We start from the raw sequence: 26,588 nt of genomic DNA, 5'->3' as shown, positions 1-26,588 counted from the left end.
GTATTTCTTTCTTTCAAGGTAACTGTTCTTTATTTGATGCTCTGGTTCTATTTTAATTCCCTCCTTTAAGATAGAGCTAGTTTGACAAAATATTTGTAATAGAATATTTAGGGTGTCTTCCATGTGCAGAAGTAAACTATTTGTGGCCATAACATAGTTTAAAAGGAATTGTATAAGTGATACTGACTTCTTTGTCAGCAAAAAACAAAGCAAAAAGTGTTCATAGATTACATTACCTAAATGACATTACATACGTATGTCCTTTCTTTCACATTTCCTGTAATCCTGTTATGGTGTTGTCCCATTACCTCAAGCACTGTCATCTTTAAACGCTGTCAAATCTTAACTGGATTGCCAAGGACATAAGAAAAGAAACTAGGTGAACCTGATGGCAATTTCAAGCACACCATATATACAATCCCCTCCCCCCCCAATGGTGTATTTTCAGAGAAATCATTCAGGTAAAATGATGACTGAAGTACCTTTTGCATTCTGTACTGAAACACATACAGTACCTTTTTATGTTCTGCAGGACACATCTCAAAAAAGAAGTATAAGATTATTTGTAAACAGTCAAAGTGATAACTGTTTTCTGGGATTAATTTGATGGGCCTAATTCTCCACTGCTTTGCTCCTCAGGCCTGATTCTCCTCTGCTATGTACCTTGTGCAGTTATTTCACCTGTACCAGTCATTTCACCACCTCTTAACAAATCAGTAAGATACACGACGGTTTTCCTCATCTGTAAATGGACTAGCTAAGGTGCAAGGCAGTGGAGAAACAGGTCCAATATAAGCAGCAGCAGGAACAAATGCTTGCTGAAAAATTACCATTTCATACTCTCTTTTAGGAAAATTTGGGATGATGCGGGCTCTCGTGCTTTGCACCATTGAAGTCAGTGGGAGTTTTGCTATTGAATGCAGTGGAAGCAAGATCAGGGTTTGTTGCGGGGGACTGGGAGTTGACTTCTGTGTTCTAATCCCAGCTATGCCACTGAGTCATTGTGTGATCTTGGGTAAATCACTTAATGTCTCTGTGCCTCTACAGAATGAGGAGAGCACTACTTACCTGGCTATTTTGAGTCTTAATTAAAGAACATTTGTAAAGCACTTTGAGGTACTTGGATTTAAGGCGCGATGAAGGACAAATTCTCAGTATTAATGTTGTTACTGATTTATTATATTATTACTAAAATAATGTTGGACACCACGAAAGAACCACAGATGTAATGTTGTAGTTTTTCAGTAGCTATAGTTGCAGCAGTAGACAGGCAAATGGTGGAATTAAAACTAAGCCACCTATTTTAGAAATGTTCACTACTCTTAAACTCGGGGAATGGAGAAATGGTATGTTGAAGGGATTGTCTGTTTATCGTGGCAGTCCATATTGTAAGGTTTATAGGAATAGCAATGATAGTAAGCTTTCAGGTATCATTTTCTTATATGCACATGCAGTGTCTAGCTCAATGGGGCCCTGATCCTTGACTGGGGCTTCTAGGTACTACTGCCATGCAAATAAATACAAATAATAATAATTAATAATAACCTGAAGAATTCACTTTAGATGGAAAGCTGGCCCTGGTGAAGTTATTGACTTCATTGGGGACCAGGGGTTTCTCAATTATCTCTGATCTGATTATGTAGTGTATCACAAGGATATTCCCAGACAGCAGTGTTACCTCTGGGAATGTATTCTCCATTAGGAAAGACAGCTCCCCAGTTTCACTTGCATCCGAAGAAGTGGGTATTCACCCACAAAAGCTCATGCTGCAAAACGTCAGTTAGTCTATAAGGTGCCACAGGATTCTTTGCTGCTTTTACAGATCCAGACTAACACGGCTACCCCTCTGATACTAGTTTCCATATAGGTAGCCAGAAAGTCACTGTACAGAGTATTAGCCTTATACTCTTTTTCTACATATTACATTGGTGACTTTCTACATTTTAAATGCCAGACAAGACTGTCAGCTTCAGCCCTGCACTAAGTGGGTGAAATTCCACTGAAGTCAGTGGACTGCCCCTGTTTATCAGGGCAGCTCCCAGGATGGGGTAGGAGGTGGGGGTACAGAATACAGATAGGACATTTGTCCCAAGCCTGGTTTTTGATGGGGTCTTGCAGTGTCCTCATGCGGTCTGTGTTTTTGGATGGAAAGCAGGCTGTCTCTTACTGTTGGCTCACAGACTTCCCTGACCCTAGGACAGCCCTGGCTTTCCCTCTCCAGGGCCTATGGGACGGCAGGTTACAATCCCTCCAGGTAGCTGCAGGAAGAACCCCTCTCCCTCCATACTCCATTCAGTCTGAGTGGTCTAGGAGGGTTGTGTGTTTTGTTGAGCCAGGCGTGAGTGAGAGGTTGAGGGGGGCATGCCAGGCACATGTATGTGGGAGAGAGGTGGTGTGATGAAGTATGTGTGGGGGTGTGTGTGAATAAACAGTGTTGGGAGTGTGTGTGAGGGGGCTTCCAGGGGTGAGTGGTGTGTGAGTGTCTGAGGAGGGTTGTGAATGGAACACGTGCAGTGTGGGGAGCACTGAATGAACTGTGTGTAGGGGGTGTACCAGGTGTTTGGATTCTGTGTGTATGTCCTGCGTGGGGATGCTTATTTGTGGTTGTGTGGGAGGAGCCTGGGAGGCATCAACCTGGGCTGGATTTGCTGTGAGACATGAAGGGGGTAGAGAATGAATGAAATGTCAAAAGGAGGCAAAAAAGCATAAACCTACTGCTGCAGGGGACACTGATACACTTTGTCTTTTTTTGGTGCAGAATATATACCGCCTGTAGTATGACAGAGACAGCCAGGCCGGCCGACAGAGGGTTGCGGGGGAGGAAGGGGCAAAGGGTGCAATTGCCCAGGGCCCTGCCCAATTTAAAAAAGGGGCCTGTACTTCATCGGCTGCCACTGGGAGCCCCTGGCCCTTAATCGCCCGGGTGGGCCAATGAGCTCCTAGGCATGCACGACCGCTCCAGGCCTCGTGGGCCAGCGTAATTTGCTAGCACGGTCAGTCCCGGAAGTGACAAATTTGTCACTTCCACCCTGAGCCTCGCATCCCCATAGGGATGGCCCTGGCCCTGTAGCCCGGAATTGCTGTCAGCGGTCCTGGAGACAGCTAAAGATATGCCAAATAGAGGTGACCCAGTGTTATGAGAGATACAGTTACAGGGTTTTCTCTCTTAACTTTTCTTACCATGGCTGTTTGTAATTAGGGCTAATCCTCCCTTGTAAGCTTCTCTTTCTGGGATACTCTCCATGCAGGCATATAGCAGAGGTTCAGCCCTGCCCAAGCTGCAGATTCCAGAGATACCTGTGGACCTTTGCCTCTGTTCTTTCACTAGACACCCCAATGCCCTGTGGTCCCTGTGCAATGCAGCTCCTTAAGGACTTGGAACCCTTGGGTGAAGCCAAGGAGAGGCTTCTCTGAAGCCAGTGGAAGGAGGTGCCACTCTCTCTTCGTCCTCCGACTGAGTTCCGTAGATGTAGGCTCTCTTTGCTAGCATAAGTGGAGGGGGGAATGAGGCCTTCATTTCCGTTGTCAGTGTATTTGTAAGGTAAAAAGGTGGTGGAGGTGGCAGGGAGCCAGGAGGAGAAATCTCTCCTGGGTGCACAAGAACTATTCTTTACTGAGCGCCAGCAGCACTTAAATAGCCCAATACAAGATGTGAGGTGCAGATTCTGATGCCCTTACTCTCATTGAGTAGCATCTTCATCTTCAAATTGTCCTGCTGGAATCAATGGAGCTGCTCATGGAATAAGGTGATATTCAACTTGAATAGGAGTATTGTAACATGGGACAGTGGATAACATGAAAGACTGTACAATTAATCTGTCTATGTTTTTGTTTTCTGATACTACCTATCACTGGTATGTAAGTGCTGGCAATTAATAACAACATAAGAAGGGCCATACTGGGTCAAACCAAAGGTCCATCTAGCCCAGTATCCTCTCTTCTGACAGTGGCCAGTGCCAGGTGCCCCAGAGGGAATGAACAGAACAGGGAATCATCAAGTGATCCATCCCTTGTCGCCCATTCCCAGCTTCTGGCAAACAGAGGTTAGGGACACCATCCCTGCCCATCCTGGCTAATAGCAATTGATGGACCTATCCTCCATGAATCTATCTAGCTCCCTTTTGAACCCTGTTAGAGTATTGGCCTTCACAACACCATCTGGCAAGGAGTTCCAGAGGTTGACAGTGCGTTGTGTGAAAAAATACTTTCTTGTGCTGGTTTTAAACCCGCTGCCTATTAATTTCATTTGGTGACCCCTAGTTCTTGTGTTATGAGGAGTAAATAACACTTCCTTATTTACTTTCTCCACACCAGTCATGATTTTATAGAACTCTGTTATATCCCCCCTTAGTCGTCTCTTTTCCAAGCTGAAAAGTTCCAGTCTTATTAATCTCTCCTCATGGAAGCTGTTCCATAACCCTAATAATTTTGTTGCCCTTTTCTGAACCTTTTCTAATCCCAATATATCTTTTTTGAGATGGGGCAACCATATTTGCATGCAGTATTCAAGATGTGGGTGTACCATGTATTTATATAGAGGCAATATGATGTCTTCTGTCTTATTATCTATCCCTTTCTTAATGATTCCCAACATTCTGTTTGCTTTTTTGACTGCCGCTGTACACTGAGTGGATGTTTTCGAAGAACTGTCTACAATGACTCCAAGATCTCTTTCTTGAGTGGTAACGGCTAATTTAGACTACATCATTTTATATGTATAGTTGGGATTGTTTTCCAATGTGCACTACTTTGCCTTTTTCAACATTGAATTTCATCTACCATTTTGTTGCCCAGTCACCCAGTTTTGTGAGATCCTTTTGTAGCTCTTTGCAGTCTGCTTGGAACTTAACTATCTTGAGTAGTTTTGTATCATCTGCAAATTTTGCCACCTCACTGTTTACCCCTTTCTCCAGATCATTTATGAATATGTTGACTAGGACTGGCCCCAGTACAAACCCCTGGGGGACACTATTATTTCCTTCTCTCCATTCTGAAAACTAACCATTTATTCTACCCTTTGTTTCCTATCTTTTAACCAGTTACCAATCCATGAGAGGACCTTCCCTCTTATCCCATGACATCTTCTTTTCTGTGAGGGACCTTGTCAAAGGCTTGCTGAAAATCTAAGTACACTATATCCACTGGATACCTCTTGTCCACATGCTTGTTGACTCAAGGAATTCTAGTAGATTGTATTTTTCCTATAACAAAATGCTTATCCTGGTAAAAGAGGGGCCCTCTACCTCTACAATCTATAGCAGTTGATTAAAAAGTCCTTATTTTAGTTTTATACTTCCCCACCTGTCAAAGCTTAACCCATGCCTAACACCAAACCTCTATTTCTTCTTTGAATGGTGAACCGTATTGTATTCCTCTGAGGGTTATGTGCATTTGCCATGTGCCCAGAGCCTGAGCTTTTAGGAATGGTATATATCTAATCTTGCACCCTCATGACAGCCAAAACTTTGTTTCTCACTACAGATGAGTTTTCCAAGCTAATGGGCCATATTCATCCCTAGTGTAACTCCAGTGATTATCTCTCCTACCCCAATATCTACATGGAAAAAGTCTTTTGTTCAATAGGAAAATATACACTTCCATGCTACAGGAAGTACCAGGGCCAGATTCGGCCAGTGGTGTTTCCTGACTTCAGTCACCATAGACTCTGGTGGAAGATGCTCTTTGGCAAAGTACCTGCCAGCTACCATCTGCTGAGGTGTGGGGAGAGGGCACTGGAGAGAAATAGGACCTCAAAGTGAGCGTCACTGACTGGAGAGGGGGCATGACCAATGTAGCCAGAGGGTGTGCTGATTAAGCACATCTCTTCAATAGTCTCTTCCAGTGAGGTTCTCTGGTGCCTCCAGTGTATTTTAAAGCTGTTTTCCCCCAATCACAACCTCAAGGAAGAGATCTCAGCCTACTGTCCCTTGGAGAAAATCCCTCTGGGCTGAAGGGAGCTTCCCTCCCTAGGTGTGTGGTTTATACCTCTCTGCTTCATCTAGCTACTAAGTTAATACATTTTTGGATCTTCTGCAAGATGTTTTTAATGCTTGCCAAATCTGCTAGTAACAGAATATTTGATTGGATTGAAAATTATTGCCACTAAAAACAGTTAAATCTATCTATATATCACTGCATAAGTTTTGGCTACAAGAACAACAGTGGGCCTGGCTTACAATTTAATAATGTATGTATTACGTTTGAGTTAGAAGGGGAAAGATCAGACAACACATTTATTTCTAAAGGCTGAGATAATGTAGAGATCTATGTTAAATCATTGCCGAATCATATTAGTGGTGGAAAATATCTATTAGATCATCTCATCCATTTCTCTGCCAATGCTGCACTGTTCGCGAAGGTTAATCTTCTAGTGTATGCCACTGATTCACTGTGTGACTGTTGCATGTCACGTGGCCATGGGAGTTTCACCACAACTTTCAGCTTTATTTCTTGTATTTCCATAGAGAGGTTTTAATTTTTTTGTTGTTGTTAAGAAATGTTTCCTCCAGTTTTGCATTTCAATTTCTTTCTCCCAAGTTGTGTCTGAGAGTCAAAACAACAATAACTGCTCTTGTCTGTTATATAAAGATGCAAATTGAAAGAGTTGTAAAAAATGCAAGTTCCTGCATGAACAAGGAACTCTGTCTTGCCGGCCCCCAGTGGGACTGGCGGATTGACGGCTAGCAGGTGCTGTTGGAGAGCCTTGTGTTGGTTTGTGTCCCAGCAACCCCTTTCCTGGACAAGGTGTGATTATCTAACTGGGCAAGGAGCAGCTCCTCAGACTCACTCTGTGGGCAGCAGTAAGGCCCAGCTTTGGCGCTTTTATGCTTGTTTATGTAAATACAATTTCTACAAATATGTATTTGCTTTGTCTCGAAAGTCTCTGTTTAGACAGCTTCATAAAGGCCGATTCTTTACCTGGTGCTGTAATAGTAAGAGCTGTTTTAGGGCCTGGTGTCACCCCCGCTGAACAAAGTGAGCCCAATTCACTGTTACCCCGCACCTTGTGTAGGCATTTATGCAAGTGCAAAGTGGATATGATATGCCACCACTCTGCTTGGCACTCACTTTTCATGAATACAAAGGCATATGACAACAGTGAATCGGGTCCAAGGGGAGCAGGAGCAGGCCTTAAAATAGTGATCACTGTGTATGAGCAATAGATTATTTTCTGAGTTACACACCTTTTCTATTTTAATAAGTTTCCAGTAACAATTAGATCATTCCCTAGACGAGTCACATGACACATTTCATTATTTAAAAATCCAAGCAGCGAGCATGCATGCACAGACACACACACAGAGCAAATAAACAAATACAAAGCTCCCATTGCATTCAGTGGGACCAGAACTGGGCCCTTAAATTTAGTTTACCTGTGTGTATAATTTAACACTGTACTCTCCAATTGTTTCTACACTTAGAGAAACACAACAACAATTCACTACTGGGCTAAGCAATTAGTACACCGAGTCTTTTGTGAGTCTGAATTATGACCTTCCCCCTCTGCAGATGTGGTCTGCAATAAAAACAGGGACTCAATCTCGGTGCAGGTGCAGCCTCTGATACCTGATGTAGAAATCAGGAAGCAAAAATCAAAGAGGGGTTTCTGTTCCACAATTGCTGCAGTTTCAGTGCAAGCGAGTCAGTCTCCGTAAAACACTTCCCTTTCTCATGAGTGCTGCTCGGCGAGATTTCTAAATAAACGAGTAACCTGAAGTTTGGGCTGAATGTGACACCCACTAAGAAAAAAAATATGGAAATTAGAGCTATTTATAGTGGTAAGCGAATGCCGATTTCATCAGCTTTTGTTTAATGTGAGGAAACGGAGAATACGAGTACAGTAACCTTACTTGTAACTTCTTGCTTAAGCTGGCAGGAGTGATTGAATTCCCTGACACTGTAAAAGTCTGGACAACCCTGCCAGCTTGTGGAAGGTCAGTCCAACAACTGTCACATGGAAAAGCATCAAAAGCATGAGCTGTCGATAGTGACCTGCATTTGCAGAAAATCTGAGGGCTTTCTAATTAACTGAGGATCTCTAAATTAGAGCAAAGCCGCTTGACAAGCCCCCTCATATGCCTTAAGTGTCAAGGCGCAGATAATCATTACATCTATCAAGCTTCTGATTTTTAACAGTAGCTATGAGACTAAATCAGCTCATAATGGCTCAGTTTCAAAACGTTTCAGTGCATTTTTCATCTCTTATTCTGAATTTATATTCTTTGTTCCCTGCTCAGATATTCTGGTGCTTTTTCCTAATTTCAGGCTTTACCTCACAATGGCTCCACTTCTCTTAGTCAGGCAGCTCATTTGCTTGTCATTTCTCACATATGAGCATCCATGTTGGCTAGTCATGATTCTTTTCAACCAATACATTTCACAGATTTGCTCCGTCCTTCCACCCCATGGTGAGCAAGGAAGGGCTGCAGAGTTGATGTCATTCTGTAATTTAAAAAAAAAAAAAGTAGACTCAAGCACCTGTCTTGCAAGATGTGAGATGTAGTTTTACTTTTAACCCTCAAAAATTTGGTATCTATAGATCTGCTGGATTCTGATCGTATTCATTCTGTTTTTACAGTGGTGTAACTCCACTGACTTCAGTGGAATTGCTCATTTACACCAGTTTAAGGGAGCTCAGGCTCAGGCCCGCAGAATCTGAGCTTCTCCTTTCAACTTTATTCATAATCTGCTAAGAGGATAAATATTTAAACTGGCTCCATCATGCATGCTGGAACAGCTGTAGAGAAAGTGTTGGGGGGAACTTGCTGCTGACGTTGTTATGTAACTCCCCTCACTGGTAAAGAGACAGGCATACGGCATGCACAGAAAGATGGCAGGATAGACTCATATGTAAGTTGTAATAAAGAGCAGATAAATACCATTCAGGAAGGAAGAGAGTTAATGAACAACTCTTTGGGACTTCTCTGCATGTGTTTATATTCAACTACTTATCCATATCCTTGTAATTATTGAAATAAAATATAATAAACCTTGATGCTTAATTTTTCTTCTAAAAATTTTCACAAAGTAATCAAATCCCAAAGTGCATATTGTCTTCCAGTGGCTTTGTCGGTAAATCAGATTTTTACCATTTATCTGCAAAAGTTAGATTTAAGCATCCTTACTGTAATGTTTGAAAGATGAACATTTGTTTCAGTGGATACTGTGCCAATCAATAATCTTCCAGTTTGACTCAGCTATCAATTATTGCTGCAATTATTTATCTAGTTGGATATTTAAAATGTCATCAGAAAGAGATGATTACATATTCCAGAAAGCAAGGCACTGTATAATCAGATGAACTGAATCCAGTTAAATGTAGTGTGGTACTAACTTGTCCTTCAGAGCTGAATTTTGCAGCCGCAACTGAAACAACAGCTTTCTGCACTGTTGTAAGGAAACAGATCTTAACCTTGGAACACAGTATGTTATTGGGGTCGGGTAATACTTAGATAGAGGAGACCTTGCAAGCCTGGAAATTGAATCAGCCTTACTGACATAAAGAAGCATTTTTTGGTATGTTTTCATTGGATTTCATCTGCAAATCTATAAATAAGAAATTCTTCTCTTTATCTTCCTTTCTGTGACTTTAAACTCCTGAAACCTGAAGCACTGAATTTTAAAATGCTCCTTTTTTGTTCCTTGACTGGATATATAGTAAATACTCAGTGTGCCCTGAAAATGCAGTAAAGCTATAGAAATGCCTTCATTCTCACATTCCCTAAACCCCACATATTCTGAGCATTATATCATTTTCAGCTTCAAGGATTCTTAGATTACAAAGAGAAGGCAGAATAATACAAACAAGACCATAGAACTTTATGATATCTTTTGTCCTATTTACAAAGAAAAAAATTAACAACTCTCCTAATACTCTGTTGTGCAAGTACAAAACCGTCTTCTGTAAGGGTCAGCCCTTGCTGTAATTGCAGCTCCAGTGACATTGAACTTGTTCAGGGACATAATAAGGCTTTGCCTTTCCAATAGATGATCTGTGGACAGAGATACTGATTCTGGGGACCCGCAGAACCCCTGGCCGAGATGGCCCAGTTTGTCAGATGGTGCCAGAGTAAACCTGGGCTGGTGGAGTCAGCTGCTATCTGAGTGCACTGATTGGTGAGGAAGGGGAAACTGAAGCAGAGGAGGGGCATTAAATGAGGGAAGGAGAGATTGAGAGGATCTGTTTGGGAATGCAGGGGAAGAAGAGATTGAGAAGACAGTTAAATAGCTGTATCCCTCAAATCCTGAAGTTGACCCTCAATTAGAATTATGATCTACAGAAGCAAGCCCAATCTAGTCTGAAAAAATTAGAGCAACATTATTCTAAGGTGAGCATTTTCCCATAAAACTTTGGCACAGAGAACATTTAACTGGGTAAATTGAGTTACACAGCTTGTTTGAGCAGCACCAGGGCCTGTATATGTACCAGAACTTCTCCCCACAGAATATCACCCTTGTCAGTGCAGCTCACAATACCCATCTCCAGCCTTGGCGAGAATGTGGCTTTTGCAGCCACAATGGAGCACTGTGGGGCACCTGTCACAGGCATTATAGCCAAGGGAAGATGTAGCTGTAGCATGGGTATACCCACATCAGCTTTAACCTAGCGAGTATGGGTAACAATTGTAGTGAAGACATGGTGGCATGGACTAGCATCCCAAGTATGTACCCAGGATCCCTGGCAGGCTTGTACCGGGGAGCTAGCTCACGCAGAAGTCCACACTGCCACAGCTTCACTAGTAGTGTTACCGTTTTAACTAGATCAAAGCTAGTGTGGCTATACCTACCTACGCTACAATCAGACCTTCATTTGCTGTGTAGACATAACCTTGGTTGTGGAATGCTCAGACATTCAGAACACTGCCTCCAGGAGTGGCAACTACTATGCTATGGTTGCAATGGGCACACTTCTTAGTACTGGTTTCCTAGTACTAGCAGTAGCGGAAGGGCAGTAGGGTCCTGGCCAAGACCACCATGCAAGCCCAGCCTTGCAATCAAGTATTACAAGCTGCAATATTCCAGCTGCCTCCTGAGTGAATGTATTGGGCTAAATTAATCGCAGGTGTAACTCTATTAACTTAATACACCAGGGATAAATTTGTTCTGTTACGTTTACTAACAAAATATACTGTGCCATGCAACTCTATGCTTTAAACATGCAATACAAAAAGTCTATTCATAGGTGAAAGAATTTATACTTATTTAACTGAATCTGGGATGACATTAGAGAAATAGAAAATGACATGTAAAGTATTGCAGTGCATTCTCTATAAAAATAAATAAATAAAGGCAATGAGGGATGGGCACTACCTCTATATAGATTTACTCCAATGTATTTACTCCAAGTCGCTCTAACAGTAACCAGTGGTGTGAATATTCCATCCAGTGTCTCTCCCAGTGAGCAGAGATTGAGTGGTTTCAAAATGTCATCTCAGTTCGATTTCTCCAGGAGTGCCCAGTGAATCGCATTAGCGTCCTTCAGCAATTTCATATAGCGTTTAATTGGGTTGTAAAGCACTCATAGTTATGCTCATTAATACAAAATCATGTGACTATGTTTCTGATCTTGTATTTGTGAGAAGATATTTTATTACATTTATATAGTACACGGGCTATTAATATAATGAATATAAGTAATTAATAATTAAAACTAAAATAACAGTATTAGCAGTTTCAAAACAAAATAATGTAAAGGTTGGGACGTAAACCTTTAAAAAAAGGGAGTATGGAATGAAAGGCTAGAAATCTAGATCTACCTTTCCCTCTGTGTTGTGCTGAGATGTTGCTGAGGTCAGAAAACATTGCATGTTCCTAGGTGTCATCATATATGTCTTTGCACCTCTGGATAAAAACACTGTTAGTGAAGGATGGACATGACAACTTGGGTGTATTTCCTGCTTTCATGAGATAACTCAAACGCATAGAACCAAATTTTCTGGGTGCTGCCACTGTGCATCTACAATGGTGAGTGCAAATGGGCCTTTGTGTGCACACTCCAAGACATCCCATCCATTTGCACTTGCAGCATGCAGTTTGTCCATCTTTGTGAAAAGAGAGCATTGAAATTTTTGTGGTTGTCCCTTTTTACTCATGGCCAGAAATTTAGCCCATATAATTTTATGATCAGATCTTGTAGTCCTCCTATTGATGTCAATCAAAGTTTTGTTTTACTCTAATTATTTGTATTGTAGTAGCATCTAGTGATCACGACCCCTCTGTGCTGAAGAGTTTGCATTCTGAATGGACAAAACAGTCCAAGGAAGGGTGAAGAGCCTTGCCTAATGTCATACAGTAGGTGAATGGCAGAGTAGGACTAGAGCCCAGATTGCCTGCATGCTAGGTTACCCCATATCCTTTAGACCATACTGCCTCTTGAATAAAGCTTGCAGCAATTAATGGTTAGCATCATTTTAACATGCATTTTTATGCTTTAGTATCCTCTGCCTGGTATTCAGGTTCAGTACTGTTGCTGTTAGAAGGGAAGAAAAGACTAAAAGAAAAAGAGAACTACCAGAAAGATAAATAGGAAACAATTAATCATATAGGTGTATGAGAATGAGCACAATTATTTGGAACTTCTCTGTAACTATATAATTACACTGTATTTAAAAAGTGAATTATTAACTTGATTGTCCCTAACAGCCATTGGGTAAATACATAATTATGGACTGTTGACACAGGGTATTGTTTACTGCATAATCGGGTGACTGCTTTCAAGGAGCTTTGATGCTCTGTCGGGTCAAGGCTTACATGAGATTTCTTAGTTGATGGGTCATTGACCTGATAGACCATAATGACTTCTGAAGGAGAATGTATCTGTCTGTAATGTGTAGATCTAGCTAGAGGAGTTTTAGTTAAGGCCATTTGGGTGTCACTCCTGTTTAAAAGTCCATTCATTTAAAATGATTATAAATTTTTAAAGGAAAAAGAAAACCCATACTGGGAAAACTTAGTCATTGCAACAGTAATAATCATTTTTGTCTTTTTAAATAGCAAAAGTGATCAGATGGCATTAGGGACTATGGGCCCAGTCCCGGAAAATCCTTACTCATGCGAGTCGTCCCGTTAAAGTCAGTTGGAAGAGAGCTGGAAAAGAATCTGCACGTCAGAGTTTGATCACTTTGTGAATTTTTTTAGAAGTCGTGGGCCAGATTATATCAATAATGAGTTCTGCTTACAAATCTGATGGTACGATATAGTCCAATATTAGACTCTATAGTTTATATTTTGAATTAATGGGAGTGCATATGTTGAAGTCTGTATGTCTTTCTATATTATTTGTATTTCTCTGTGACTTTAGTATTTAAGTACAAACTACTTATGTTTGCCGGATCTTATTTGTTCGAGAAATTTCTTTTACAATTTATTTCAAAGCTGAATTTTAAGCACCAAATTGTTGTCTGAACCCACCAACTGCAATTTGCTTCCATTTGCTGGTAATCGAAAAGTGACAGATTTCCACCCCCAAGTTTTAAAAAACACAAAATCATTCCCAGACTAGTATCTTACTTGCCAAGTTGGAACCTGAAGCAGGTTTTTTTTGTAGCCAAATAATAATCGCCTTGAAAATGGTGACAGACATTGAGGTCAGGCCAGTATCACTGGCAGCCCTACAATGCTCCTGAGGGACAGCAGAAGCCATCTTCTTTTTGCCAAGCACTACAGCTCAAGCAAGAGATCAGTTTCAATTCTGGTCTTTGTGTAAAATTAGGTTTCAGTAGATTTTTTTTTTAAAGCGAGTAACAAAAAATACAAAGTATTTTGACACTGGAACTAAAATGTCCACCCGCAAACTTTCTATTTTCCCTGGAAGGACCTGATCCCACACACATTGGAATGGACTAGAGTCTTTCCATTGACTCCAATGGGCATTGGATCAAGCCCAAAGCTAACTATATGCTTATTTATGCATTTTCCTTTGCTACTATGTGAGGTGTAAACACGGGTTACATTTCATGTGAAAATAATTCTGCTTCTTCTCTCACACCAGTTTTACACCAGTGTTTTTCTGTTGACTTCACTGATGTTACTCCTGATGTAGAGCTTACTCCAGTTCTCACTGGCTGGAAGTCTTCCCATTGCATTCAGTGGGCTTTGGATCCGGACCTTGCGCTTGCGGAGCTGAGAAGAGAATTATTTATCGTTAATTAGATGTCCATGGAGCTCTTGCCCTTTTGCTCTCTGATGATGCTGTGTAGTTGTTCTTCTGGAAAGAAGAGGTAGCATTAGAGGAACCATACCCATTCCTTGTTCGTTTTCCTAACCCTGCTCCCCATTCTTACTTTCGCTCCAAATAACCCTCATTTTCCTTTCCAGGCTGTTAGACTTTAAACGTATGGCAGGCGATAGGTTCTGTTTTCCTTTGACCTTCCCGATAATGCTGCTGTTGTCTAACTTTAAATAGTAAACCATTATCAAACTGCAGCCGGACTATTGCACGGCCACACCCCTTTAACTTGGAAGCTGTCATCCTCTTCCCCTGCTGAAAGAAGGTCGGTTTGTCATAAGGGCTGCACCTTAAATAGGCAGAAGTCTGCTTTCCCTGGACAAAGGTAAAAGGCAGGGGAGTCCGGAAAAATAGACTTGTGGCTGCTTGAGCTTGGTGCTTGGGTGTTTATTGGATTGACTTTGGAATTCTCTGTTTGGATATTCTTCAGGGAGTCACCTTACTGCAAGTAGCATCCTGTCTGTTTTGTGTTCCCATTCCACAGAGAAGGAATAAAAGGCATAGTCTTTCCCACCTGTGCCCTGTAAGCCTGTTTTTCCCTCCTAATGAATTCATAGTAGTTGTTCTGCAGCACAAGTGAAAGGCACTCAAATACCATAGTGATGGGCGTGGCAGAAGAATCTGAACAGAACAGAATAGTAATACTTTAGGCTCTGTATGACAGAAGGCCAAGTAATACTGTTATCAGGAAATGTAAAGCGATATAATCAATTTAAAAGTAATATTTTGTTTAAATATAAAATCCTTGTCTGCTAAGTCATCCTTCCAGATATTAAAATAGAAAGATAATTACCACCATTACTTGCTTTTTTATCATTTATGCTGCTTGTATTTTTTCAGTTTGGACAATGAAAATAAAATATCTGTAAAGCTGATCAAAACTTTTTGCACAAAAAGATTTTTTTGGTGTAAAAAAATGGCCTTTTTTGAAAACGAAACATTTTGCAAAAAATTATTGAAATTAGCAATTTCAGTTTGCTTTTTTAAATGTTTTCTGTGATATCGTTCTTGACATTTTTATAGCAATCATTTTAGAAATTTTTCATTTCACAAAATCTTGGCTTCTAGTAAGAAGTGAGTTTTGGACAATGAAAAATTTCAATACCGATTTTGCTGAAGACATCAATAAAATATGGATCAAACAGGTCATGGAAAAGTTCATGAAAAACAAAACGTGGGGCCATGTTGACTTCTACAAAATGAAACAACTTTCAGATTTTGACATTTAGCACAAAATTGTTTGTTGTTTTTCAATCATTTCTACTGCTCAGTTTCACTTTTGTTTATAATCAGTTTCTAGTGGACTTTACTCTCTGATTCTCATAGTTTTTTTTTTTTAATATATACACTAGAAACTGTACTTGTTCATCCTGATCGGGTGTTGCATAATTTTCTCATGTGTCTTACTTGTGTTTTTCCGTTAACATTTAATGATGACAATGATGATGATAATAATAGTAATAATTAATAGGCATGATTCACTGCTCCATTACACCAGTGTTGAAGTCAATGGAGTCAGAGTGGTATAACAGAGTAGTGAATCAGACCCATTATTTACTAAAGGCCCTCCTGCCAAAAAAACGGTGCTATACAGAAATTATAAATGCATAGGTTACAGAGAAATGACCCCCCTTGATCCCAAAACCCTCAACAAAACAAAACATACCACCACCACCAAACCCCTCAGCTATTTATAATCCATTTATGATGGGCCAGTATAATAATGTGTCTTTTGCAATCTGCTCAATCATAAAGAAAAATCAGTATTCAGTTAACTAAGGAAAAAATTCATTACAGTTTCCCTCGTTTAAGTCAATGCGCTTAACTATTAGGAAAAGATGACTTATGAAAAGTGGGTATTTTCCCCTCAGGGCTTACAAACAGAAGTAGGTTGCAGAAGACTCAGAGGCTACATCTACACTGTTGTTGGGAGCATGCCTTCCAGCCTGGGCATGCCTCCACTAGAGCTAGCATGCTAAAAATAGCAGCTTGCATGTTGCAGTATGGGTGGTGGCATGGGCTGGTTACCTGAACTTGGTCCCAGAGGGGCAGGCAGGATTGTACTCGGATAGCTAGCCTGTGCCACCGCCTGTGCTGCAATGTCCACATTGCTGCTTTTAGCGAGCTAGTGTATGTCTGGGAGGCATGGTCCCAGCTGTAGAGTAGACATACCCAGATTGAGCATATCTGTCTTCAGTCTCTGTTAGCTTCCTGTGTCCCAGTCGTTTCAGTTCTAAAGTTTTAGTTGAGGGATTTCAACAGCGTGCATTTCCAAAGGAAAAGATATTTGACAAGCCAGATGGAGAAGAGATGAATCAAGTACAAGTGGTAACAATTAACTCTGTTTCCCCTCCACCCTCTTAAATACTGTAATGATCCAAAATTTATCAGCCTAAAAGCAAGCAATCATTTGATATTAAAGCAGAATAAAGAAATTCTGGTTTAAGTTCAAACTGTTCCTCAATTTTTTGTAAAGAGGGGAGGAGGGTGGAAAAGTATTTGTTATAATTTTCACATATTCAAGTCTCAGTAACATTCTATTTTTTGCATGTCTGATAACAAAAGATACATGTGATCTATGCAGGAGCCTACAAGAGTAACACGCTATTGTAGTAAGTAACCTGGTAAAGAAAGGAACCTTTTCCTATAAACCCCAGTTTTGCTAGGCAAGTGTACGTTTTATAAGGAGAACAAGGTATATTTTACACTGAATACCCCACCACTGTGGGCTATAATGACAACACTTTCATGTGCTCTTACTGCTAAGCTCGTAGAAAATACGCAATGACCTCATTTGGTGGGTATTCATTGCTTTTGGGAAATCAAGACTTGTCAAGGTGTCACCAGTTAGACACCAGAAATTGAGCCCTCCTCCCCCCAAAAAACACCCTAGTTTTGAAAATTGAGCTCATAATATTTATCCATGATCAAAACACTTTTTTTTCCTTTTCATAATCCCCACAAACCAACCACAGCAACAGAGCATCATATACTACCTCACTGGAGCCTGCAATTTGACACCCTTTTACATACCTTTAGACCTGGGAAATTGGGAAGTGTCCAAATGATCATTGCAGACCTAATTCGATCTCATTTACACCAATGTAAAAGTAGAGCGAGTCTGGAGTTTCTGGTGCTACTTCAGATTTCTGCCATTATCCTAAGAGGTGTGGAGCACAAGTCCCACTGGGACTGGGTTCTTAGCACGTCTGAGGGAGATAGAGAAGAATAATTTTTCAAAGATTCTTGTGGGGATCTCACCTCTCCCCGGGTTTCTGCAGCAACCATTTGCTTTACTCCTCAGGGGCTTCGTGCATGGAGAGGTGGGTTGGCTGAAGGCAGGTCCTGGCGGGGATGCACATTGTCTCCCCTGGCACCCAGAGCAAATGCCATTGTAAAGGTTATTGAGTTCAGGCTCTGTTATAGTTTCTGTGCCCTCCCCTCAGTGGGATACCTCTTCATGTCTCAATGGTTGAAGAACCCCAGGCAGCACCAGCTGCAGTGGAACATGGGGCAGAGCTGCTATTCCTTTTGGAGCCTCCAGCCTGGTCGACACTAAAAAGTTAGGTCAACCCAGTTATGTTGCTCAAGGGTGTGAAAAATCCGCACTACATCAGTGGAAGAGTTCTCTGAGGGAGGTGGATGGGAGAACCCTTCCCATTGGCATAGGTAGTGTCTACATTGAAGTGCTACAGCTGGCTGCTGCAGCTGTGCAGCTGTAGTGTTTCAGGTGTAGACAAGCGCTCAGAATCAGCATGAAGCCACAGAGCCCCAAATGGTTTGGGGGCTAGAGCCACTGCATCTTCTACAGTGGGGCAGACCCACCCCACCAATGGAGAGAACTCTGGGAAGGGGAATCCTTGCAGAGGTTTCCTCCATGTGCATCCCCTTTCAGGATGGGAGTTACTGGGAGACAGTGAAATGGCTCTCCGACTGGGATTGTGGAAATGCCGGGCCTAGCTGTACCAATTCATTTTCAACATCTCCCAGAAGTATAGAGCTCCAAATCCTGGTCCATCTGGAGTCTAGTAGATTTGCCATTGACTTCACTGAGAGCAGAATTTGCCCAAGGGGAATGTCGGTGGCTGTAAAGGGAATGCTTTGCAATCTCCACAGGCATGTAGTCTGTTCCTCCCCTTTGACTATTCTCCTATGTGTTTTTGCTTGTGAAAACTCTGCCAGATGATGGACTGAGGCCTGTATTTCTTCTACTACAGGGTAGTCTGGAACAGAATGTAGCCAGCGCATATGATGCCCTATCATAGGTTATGTATTGTGCACGTGTTTAGTGCCTTAATTTGGGGTCCTGTACAAATAAACTTCCGCATTGTGGATGCGGAACCGCCAGTCACATCAACAGGACCCCGCATTTGCCATTTCATTGTCATGGCTCGTAGAATGTCCAGAGATGCGTATGTGCTGTGATAAGCTTTTATGGATCTAGCTTTTACTTTTAAGAATTGAAGGACATGCTTCCCAAGCCCACTGACATATACATGCATATTATTCCATTACTCACTTGGCACTGGAAGCATTCATATGCCTAGCTCCAAAATGAAATTTTTTTCAGCAGTGGAATTTAACTGACAGCTTCTCTTCCCAGCTGGCCTCTTCCCCAGCTCCTTGTCTGGCTCTTCTGCTGGTGGCTGTGGACATGCCTATGGGTATGGTTCAGAGTCAACTATATTGTGCTTCTGGATGTCAACTTCCTTTGACTCATGTAGCAGTGTAAAGCATTCGAATTTGCTCCACTAAATACATTTGCAAGTACAGCAAAGAAGAAATGTCTTTTTAAAAAAGCTCTGTTTAGTGCTAAAAGCAGATGCGCCTTCATATCTTATTGAGTAAATGTGTGGACTGCCCTTAAAGGCACTCAAATGCCAATATACATTCCATTCACTTGTTAACATTTTTCACGTCAGGAGTTTAAATCTGTCACCCACACATTCCCCAGTTAAATCACCTCTTTATTTGTGGGGGAGGGTTAAAGACTGAAGTTTTGTTATTATTTTAGGGAGATGGAACGATTATTTTAGAAATGCTAAATACTGTTCTATGAAAGTGCAATGCAGTTTCTTAAGATCTGTAGCTAATAATTCTCTGGATGTGATGTAAAATAAATCGATGATTGTCTTCAAGTGAAATGTTTATTTAATATTTTTCTAAAGAAATTGGGCCAGGGTTGAATTTAGCCCATTGTGTTTATTTTTTATGTAGAATCCCTGCAATGCAGTAATTCTCCTAATTGTGGGACAGAAGAGTTTATTTCATCAATGAACAGTGTCACAGACAGCCACAAAGCCACAGAGCAATGTACTGGCACTGCATGGTCCTATTTCCATCTGCGCAGCATGTCATGGTGACATGTCATCTCTGCTGATGCAGCAGTTTGTTGTAAACCTCACAATGCAATATCAAGGCCTCTTACCACAATTCTTTTGTGACTCTATGCAACTCCCTTGTCCACAGGGATAATATGCTAGATGCTCCACTGAGACGGAGTTCTGCTTGGTGCAACTGCAAAGTGGGTAAGGGGGAAAAGGTGGTAGCATGCTAACTTTGTGCTTTCCAGAGCTGCTGGGGCCTCTTTGACCACCAGCTTGAGTTAGAGCAGCCAATCAACTACTCTAACTTAGGTTAGCATGTAAGGGCCTTCAAGGGGCCATTCTGCTGGCCAGGGAACACTGGAGAACAGCATGATCCGGCCACACCCCCTCCCACGCCTAACATGTCCTCTACATCAGGAAGGCTGATGGGAGGGGCACAGCTCAGAGAAGCTATAGCATAAGCCAGAATCTGGCCAGTATCTCCTCTCTGTCCTCATCCCGTTAGAGTGTGGAGTGAAAGTGAAGTGCTTCTCTTCTCTCTCTCTCTCCCTCCTTCTGTTTCTTTGTAAGGGCAAGGAGGAACCCAGCTGTCTCCAGTCCATTGAGCCAATGCTCTCTGAGCTGTTGTGTGTGTTTCCAATCAGCACTGTTTGCTGTGCCTGAGACTCCACCCTGGGACCTGGATCACACAGGAGAGCGTCCCGAACTCTGGGAGCCCTTAGGCTGGAGATCATGGTTTCTCCATGGCACAAGGTGTAATGGAAGTGGCTCCTCCTCTGAAAGTGTCTTTGCAGAATACATGTTCATTGCCCCAGAGCTGAACTCAAAACGAGTGTATTTTTAAAAAAATCATGAAGGAAATTACAAAGGTTTCTTGTTTCAGTTTCACAAGTTCTCCTGAAAGCTTGTCTGGGTTAGCAGTGGGTTAATACACAAGTCCTTCCACACTGAAGACTTGGGCTCAAGCCCTGCTTTAGTCCAAGGTGCGTTTGGTGGTGCTCTCTCTCTAGACTATCCTATATGACAGAAAAACGGGGGTATTTCTGCCGATCTCATCCAGATCAGTACAATGCTGCAAGATGGAATTGCAGTACTGCTTTGCATGGGATAACATCACGTATCACACTCACAATGCAGTGTTTGAACCAGCCCCTGGGCTTTGTGGGAAACTATCCAGTTTCCTCCTCTCATGTTCCTCCTCTCCCTGTTGGAGATTTTTAAGAGCAGGTTAGACAAATACCTGTCAGGAATGGTCTAGATAATACTTAATCCTGCCATGAGTGCAGGGGACTGGACTAGATGACCTCTTGAGGTCCCTTCCAGTCCTATGATTCAATGATTCTATGTTTTATGATCACATACCCTCAAACTGCTGCCTTTACTCATGCCCATATCCTGCCTATCTTTCCCTTCCTAGGCTAACTTCTCACCTATATGTGGGATTTCATGGTGTCTCTAGTGACCATAACAGGGTGGACTATAGTGGGACCCATTAATGTGAAGATCCAGGCCATGTCTTGGCCCATGGACCATCAGTCTTCTGGTCCAATAATCTTTCTGTTGAGGTAGGGTTAGTGGGAGGTGCTGCTAGAGCATATTGAGGTCTGCCAGGGTACTGCAATAGTGGCAAGGCAGAAATCCAAGCGTGCCTGGAGCAGTTTGATTTGTTGTGCCGTGTCCTTTGATTTGTTTGGTGTGCTTTGGCTGGGTTGGATATGGGCTGCATTTAGGTTTAATCTGTCATTTTGTCCCTCAAGTGACTATGAGCTCTGCATGGGGATGTCAGAACAGCGGGTAACTGGAAACAAATTCAGGCATAATCCATCACTTTTCAGATTTAGCCTGAGAATAGGCACCGAGTAACAGTTTAGTGCATGTTTCCTGGCCAGACCAAGAGCACTCACACAACACCCCCAAACCCAGGTTTATTACAGGATCACCAATAATCGGAGTGGCATGAGGTGCATAGGGTCTGGGTGGATCACTGAGAGAATCCTGGTCCCACCCTGTGATACCCTTAATGCATCTCAATGAGTGGAGACCTTTAGTAGTGTAACTGAACCCCATACGTTTTGGAGGTGCAGGATTGGGGCCTCCTTGATTCCACTTGTGGTTCTGGCTTGTCAGGGGTGTGTAAAAACAAGGGTTTGGCCTGACTTGTTTATTCACATTTTTACTTCTAGGTCTTGATTCTGTCACCCTTATTAAGAATGAGTAGCACCGTGCCCTTCAACTAATCCCACTAAAATGAATGGGTCTAACATGTGAAGTAAGGTTCTGCTTGGTGTGAGTAAAATTGGAGGCCTGCTCCTACTCCTACTGAAGTCAATGGGAGTTTCGTCATTGACTTCAATGGGAGCAGCATAGTGTCCAAAACCAGGAGCTTACCCTGACTGAGTGGGAAAATAGGGACTTTTGTGCCCAGAATGTGGGGGTTTAAATACAACTCTCACTTCTTCAGTGGTAGTATGTGGATTATTGCCATAATTCTTATAGTTTGGTAAGCCTGTATCAGACTTGAACATACCTCTTGGTGGTAATATGGTCAGTCAATAGCCTTCATTGTTAATCAAGCACTAATAGACAAATTAGAAACTGTTTCTTCAAAGCAGGAGGTAAATCACTGGTGGATTTTAACTGTTTCACTGCTTTGTCTTATTTCCCATTTTATATTGCTCCATTGAAAATGTTAGATTGGTTAAGGTTAGACAAGTGATGTAAATAAGCATTATTTTAAATTTAAATTATTATCCTGATTACCAAACATGAATGGTGAATTGAAAACTTGTTTTTCTTCAAAGCAAATGAAGAATAATATTACATTTTACACTTCAGTAAATCAATGTAGCCCTAATTTTGCCATGCTGGAAATCAATTCTAGTCTTTATAACAGTCGAAGATGTTATGAACAAAGTAATTTTGCAAATGATGGCAAGTAACACATTTATTGATGACTGTACTTTAGGAATTTAACATTTGTGAGCACTATAATATAATATACTGCACTGGTAGGAGCTGAGTGAAATACAGATTATATGGTGAAACTGTAATGCATCATTTGCTATTAGTGGACTGGTAATAATTACCAGTTTCAAAGCAGCTTTTTCCATGTAATCTTTAGTCTCAGTCGTAACAGCCCTTCTCATTGACATTATGATTACACTAGCTGCCCTTATGATCTAGAATATCTAGTTGATGGGAATACTAAAATGTGATAGTGAAAACTGTATGTTGTATCCTCATTATAAGATAAAATGCCATTTTCTCTGACCTAATATATAAAATAGAGAAGCAGGGGTAGCATTATATTGTTAGCATACTGTAGCCTGATCATGTAGTTTGTGGTATATTGTTAAAAATTTCCACTTTATGACAGCAAAATAAATGAAATTTTCACATTTAAGTCTTTATGAGCACAGGAATATGAAAGTCCAATTGAATTTTGTTCTATTTCCAACAGATTTAAATATTTATCTATGCCTGTATTCACGGCACACGCTAAACACCGTAATGCATTTTATTCAAATGCTGGCTTCAATTGAAGAATGAAATGTTAAATATTATTCCAAGGGCTTTTTAAGTGACTAAAGTGTTAAATGCCTGCTATCAGTGGTTGAATCTCTTTTTACTCATCCAATTCAGATTGTCAGACTAAATGTATAATAATAGAGGAACCTGAAGGCACCAGGAAAAACGGCTATGGGTCACTATAGCCAGAACTATAGGCTGCCTGTCTGTCATATTCACAAATCATTATTCAATACATTATATAATGAAAATATTCTTATAAAGCTTTTTCTTTTTCTTCTTTGAAGTGAGGAGGAAAACAAGAAGGTTGCTTATAAAATGATACTAATGTCGAAATTTTCTTTCCAAATCTTTCTGTCCTCCCTCCCTCCTCCTCCACATTAGGCAACTGTTTGAAACCTAATTTAGGCATCTACCATCTAATTTTGTAAAGAGGTTTTAACCACGAGTGGGTTATATTGAGTGAGATTATAAATGCATCGTCAAGTAAATTACAGGTCAGACCAGGAGTACATTATGCAGTCAAATACCATTGTAAGCCTGGCTTGTTTTTGAAGACCGTTATATTTTTGTTCCGGAGCAGACCTCAAGAGCTTTTGTTTTTAAATCACTAGCTAGCAACTCTATGAGAACTGTCAGGTTGGACTGAACATTAATTTTTGTTCTCATTTTTGTTCTAATTTCAATTTACCAACAGTTACCAGTGAAAAATACTCTGGCGAAACTGGATTATTCTTAAAATTACAGCATTCAGTAAAAATACACTTGCCTCCTCCAGATTTCATATGATCTCTTGCCTACCACCCTCCAGAAGTCATTCATTTTCCTTGTTTTTCAATATATTTAGTTGTGGCTGCTTTCCTGTGACATTATTAGTTAGCTTTTTGTTTAGTTATTTATTAGTCAGTTGCTCTTTTATAATGTCCGGGTTATCGCTGAAAATAAATTATCACGAATTAGAGATAGTTAGCTACTTGCCAAAGTGCCGTTTACCATCCTCAAATTCTTTTCAGGGCGAGAGAAATAATGTGACTCCATTCAGGCCTCTTGGCTACTGCCCAAATATTTGACTAGCTGAACTGCATCTTTCTGTGTCTTCATCTTTCTTTTTTCTTTTTCTTTTTTTTTTTTCCAGCTTGAAGCTGATGCTCTGCTAAGGGCATGAGATGTTGTCTAATTTTCTACATATTGTTAGTCTCAGAATAATGAGGAGGATGATAATCTAACATTTCTCATCTTCCTTAGCTATTGTTGCACTTTGGGCTGCTTCTTTGAACCAATGTATATGTTTTTGCATTATACCTTTCATCAAATTATTTTTAATTTTTTTTTCATTTTAAATATTAGTGAAGTAAGATCAAGGTATCTGTAGAGCCATAATTAGAATGAATTTACTGAATCATCTTTTTGATGGATCTTTAACACTGTTACCTCTTCACATACTCTTCTGTTTGTTAGGGAAAGAAAACAGGCAGGAAATCAGTTCAGATTTGATATGGTTAAATGTGCAAAATCCCCTCCCCCATAACTACTCTTAGTTAGATTTCTGTTTCTCCAGTTTAGATTTAATGTTGGGGAAAAAAAGATTAGAAAGAAAAAAACCAACAACCATCAATCATTGATAAGCAATTCAGTGATTAAACATTTATGCTGCTGTTGTATTATTTTGCAGGTAAAGATGAGCCCAGCAGCTACACGTGTACAACTTGTAAACAGCCTTTCAACAGTGCATGGTTTCTCTTGCAACACGCACAGAATACTCACGGATTAAGAATCTACTTAGAAAGCGAGCATGGAAGTCCTCTGACACCGCGGGTTGGTATCCCATCAGGACTAGGTGCAGAATGTCCTTCACAGCCACCACTCCATGGAATTCATATTGCAGACAATAATCCTTTTAACTTGCTAAGAATACCTGGGTCAGTATCAAGAGAGGCTTCAGGTCTTGGAGAAGGGCGTTTTCCACCCACACCTCCTTTGTTTAGCCCTCCCCCCAGACATCATTTGGATCCACATCGCATAGAACGTCTGGGTGCAGAAGAAATGGCTCTTGCAACCCATCACCCTAGTGCCTTTGACAGGGTGCTGCGACTGAACCCCATGGCTATGGAGCCACCAGCTATGGATTTCTCCAGGAGACTTAGAGAGTTAGCTGGAAACACCTCCAGTCCACCATTGTCACCAAGCCGACCCAGCCCTATGCAAAGGTTACTGCAGCCATTCCAGCCAGGCAGCAAGCCACCATTTCTGGCAACACCGCCCCTTCCTCCTCTTCAGTCAGCCCCTCCTCCTTCCCAGCCTCCAATAAAATCCAAGTCTTGTGAATTTTGTGGGAAAACATTCAAGTTTCAGAGTAATTTAGTAGTACACCGTAGAAGCCACACTGGAGAAAAACCCTACAAGTGCAGCCTCTGTGACCACGCATGCACTCAGGCCAGCAAGCTAAAGCGTCACATGAAAACACACATGCACAAGTCATCCCCCATGACTGTCAAGTCAGATGACGGGCTCTCCACAGCCAGCTCCCCAGAGCCTGGAACCAGTGATCTCATCGGCAGCGCAAGTGGTGCTCTCAAATCTGTCGTGGCCAAGTTTAAGAGTGAAAATGACCCCAATATGATTCCAGAAAATGGGGATGAGGAAGAAGAAGAGGACGAGGAGGAAGAGGAAGAGGAAGAAGAGGAAGAGGAGGAGGACTTAACAGAAAATGAAAGGCCAGACTATGGCTTTGGCATTAATCTAGAAGCAGCCCGTCACCATGAAAACAACTCCAGGGTTGGTGAGGAGAACCGTTCTATGCCAGACGTCATGCAGGGGATGGTCTTGAGTTCCATGCAGCACTTCAGTGAGGCTTTTCACCAGGTCCTCGGAGAGAAACATAAACGAGGGCACCTGTCTGAATCTGAGGTACACAGAGACACTTGTGATGAAGACTCAGTAGCTGGAGAATCAGATCGCATTGACGATGGCACTGTTAATGGCAGGGGGTGCTCGCCTGGTGAATCTGCCTCTGGAGGTTTATCAAAAAAGCTGCTCTTGGGTAGCCCCAGCTCTCTGAGCCCTTTCTCAAAACGCATTAAACTTGAGAAAGAGTTTGACCTGCCTGCTACAGCTATGCCTAACACAGAAAATGTTTACTCCCAGTGGCTGGCTGGGTATGCTGCCTCTAGACAGCTAAAAGATCCATTCCTCAGCTTTGGAGACTCCAGACAATCGCCTTTTGCCTCTTCCTCAGAACACTCATCAGAAAATGGAAGTTTGCGCTTCTCCACGCCTCCAGGGGAGATGGATGGAGGGATCTCAGGCCGCAGCGGCACAGGAAGCGGAGGAAGCACCCCACATATTAGTGGCCCAGGCCCTGGAAGGCCTAGCTCAAAAGAGGGCAGACGCAGCGACACTTGTGAGTACTGTGGGAAAGTCTTCAAGAACTGTAGTAATCTCACTGTCCACAGGAGGAGCCACACAGGCGAAAGGCCGTATAAGTGTGAGCTTTGCAACTACGCCTG

The 26,588-nt window shown here is 41.6% G+C and overlaps 1 protein-coding gene across 3 annotated transcripts in view; it reads left to right on the top strand.

Annotated features, from left to right (window-relative positions):
- Window positions 1–26,588, top strand: part of BCL11A (BAF chromatin remodeling complex subunit BCL11A) — a 97,578-nt gene that overhangs the window by 63,108 nt on the left and 7,882 nt on the right. For 2 of the 3 annotated variants that reach the window (XM_045011924.1, XM_045011922.1), the window contains exon 3: window positions 24,755–26,588. This exon is cut by the window's right edge. In XM_045011924.1, coding sequence (XP_044867859.1) covers window positions 24,755–26,588 — 1,834 coding nt within the window. The remainder of the gene's footprint in view (window positions 1–24,754) is intronic. The other variant, XM_045011923.1, reaches the window with a different exon arrangement.

Source organism: Mauremys mutica, chromosome 3 (assembly GCF_020497125.1).
Source record: "Mauremys mutica isolate MM-2020 ecotype Southern chromosome 3, ASM2049712v1, whole genome shotgun sequence".
Lineage (NCBI taxonomy): Eukaryota > Metazoa > Chordata > Testudines > Geoemydidae > Mauremys > Mauremys mutica.
The sequence above is the reverse complement of the archived record's forward strand: the minus strand, read 5'-3'. Positions and strand labels throughout refer to the sequence as shown.